The following is a 2219-nucleotide window of genomic DNA, read 5'->3' on the forward strand; positions in this document are numbered from 1 at the left end:
TCCATCAAACCACCTAATTTTATTCTTGCCACCTGTTTCGTTGAATGTTATTCTCTTGCTGCCACTTACTTAACTCCCGTTTCACTAATAATCTTGTCATCACGCACACCACTTCTCTTCCCATCACCTACATGCCACTCCCCCCACTCACACATCATCCACCTCACCCTACACATGCTACCCATTTTACTGCCCCCCCCCACACACACACACAACCACCAGTTCTGATATTAGACATGCTGCCAGCTGTCAGTCTCTCTCTTTGTCTGTCTGTCTGTCTGTGTCTCTCCCGTCTGTCTGTCAGTCCCTCTCTCTGTCTATCTCTTTGTCGCTCTCTCTCTCTCTCTCTCTGTTTGTGTGTCTGTCAGAAAGAGAGAGAGAGAGAAATTATGCAGTTCATTGTGTTTTTCCAGGAGACATATGGTGTAGCATAACAAGCAAATAGGTTGTGGGATTACTGACCTTCACAGAAAAACATGTCCCACACACGTAGAACAGCTGTCCAAGGCAATGTCCGACTGAATATACACATGAACCATTCTGTCATATATAATATTGGTTCAATTCTTTGTTTTTTCTGAAATTAAATGGAAGGCAAAAGACAAACCTGTAAAGATACATTTTATATCCTGGATAAATAGTTTAATGAAGCAGGGGGAAAGAGAGCATTCACACGATGCCCTACGATTACTGTTACACGAGGTTAAACACTCTCTGCCAATGGTTCACAGTGAACTGCTAACCATCAATTGCTCCATGCATTATCTTGTAGCTTTGAGATTTCAATGATGTGATTGTTTGTTTTTAGAATGACATTGTAGGGTAAGTGTGAGAGTTTGGATATGACCAGTTTGAACGTAAAATGGGAAGAATATCATGGCCAGATGTGCTCGGTTTAAGATGCTAAAAGGAGAAATAATTTGAATCATGATGCACCTCAATTGTCTCCCTTTAAGCAATGAACTTCGTGTTGCATCAAATTTTTTTTTTTTTCTAAGGCTTAGTACACAAGTGAACAATCAGGTTCACACGAGCCTAGCTACAAGGAGAGTCAGTCTTTTTTAGGGATATTTTAGAAGGCACTTTCATCGTTTAACGTCCGCTTTCCATGCTAGCATGGGTTGGACAGCACTTTGTTTCTTATTTTTGTGTGTTTTTCGTTTTTTTTTTTTTTTTGGGGTAGGAATTCTATATATGGATTATGATAATGCAGCGAGCTGGCAGAAACGTTAGCACACGGGGCGAAATGCTTTGCGGTATTTCGTCTGTCTTTACATTCTGAGTTTGGATTCTGCCGAGGTAGACTTTGCCTTTCATCCTTTCAGAGTCGATTAAATAAGTACCAGGTACACACTGGGGTCGATATAATCGACTTAATCCCTTTGTCTGTCCTTGTTTGTTCTCTTTATGTCTAGCCCCTTGTGGGCATTAAAGAAATAAGAAACGTTGGCACACCAGGTGAAATGCTTCGCGGTATTTCGGCAGTCTATACGTTCTGAGTTCGAATTCCGCCGAGGTCGTCTTTGCTTTACATCCTTTTAGGGTCGATAAATTAAGTACCAGTAGCGCACTGGGGTCGATGTAATAGACCGGCCCCATTCCCCCAAAATTTCGGGCCTTGTGCCTAGAGTAGAAAAGTATATACGGATTAAACAGAAGAGGCAAGAGACAGGCCCAAACACAGTCACGCACCCCCAGGTGGCACAAACAATCTAAACCATGGTGTGTGTTACAGTGTTCCTGCATGAAACGGTTTTCTGAAATGATATACAAGCATGGCCACAGAGAACTGACTGAATCCAGTTGAATTTAAAAAAAGGAGAAGCACAGACCTGGTGAGAAAGACACATTACGTTATGTACCATGTTGAAAAGATGGAGATTGCATGAAAGGTGAAGGTAAAGAATGGGATGACAAAAAATGAATATGATTGATACTCACCAAATGTTTATAAATTAAAGGGGAAGATTTTTTCAAAAGCCCAAACAGAACATCACCGTCGATATGTACTGCTTCCTGCAATGATAGAAAAATAAATATGTATTTATGTATGTATGCATATATGTTGCCAGTACCGTGTGACTGGCCTTCGTGCTGGTGGCACGTAGAAGCATCCACTACACTCTCGGAGTGGTTGGCGTTAGGAAGGGCATCCAGCTGTAGAAACTCTGCCAAATCAGATTGGAGCCTGGTGTAGCCATCTGGTTCACCAGTCCTCA

The 2219-nt window shown here is 41.8% G+C and overlaps 1 protein-coding gene across 1 annotated transcript in view; it reads right to left on the reverse strand.

Moving 5' to 3' along the window:
- Nucleotides 1–2219, reverse strand: part of LOC106873650 (TBC1 domain family member 10B) — a gene marked incomplete at its 3' end in the record, with an annotated part of 37296 nt that overhangs the window by 6617 nt on the left and 28460 nt on the right. The window contains exons 6-7 of the mRNA XM_052978124.1: nt 1942–2016; nt 463–577 (exon numbers count right to left, since the gene is read on the reverse strand). Coding sequence (XP_052834084.1) covers nt 463–577; nt 1942–2016 — 190 coding nt within the window. The remainder of the gene's footprint in view (nt 1–462; nt 578–1941; nt 2017–2219) is intronic.

This window comes from Octopus bimaculoides, chromosome 30, assembly GCF_001194135.2.
Source record: "Octopus bimaculoides isolate UCB-OBI-ISO-001 chromosome 30, ASM119413v2, whole genome shotgun sequence".
NCBI classification, from domain to species: domain Eukaryota; kingdom Metazoa; phylum Mollusca; class Cephalopoda; order Octopoda; family Octopodidae; genus Octopus; species Octopus bimaculoides.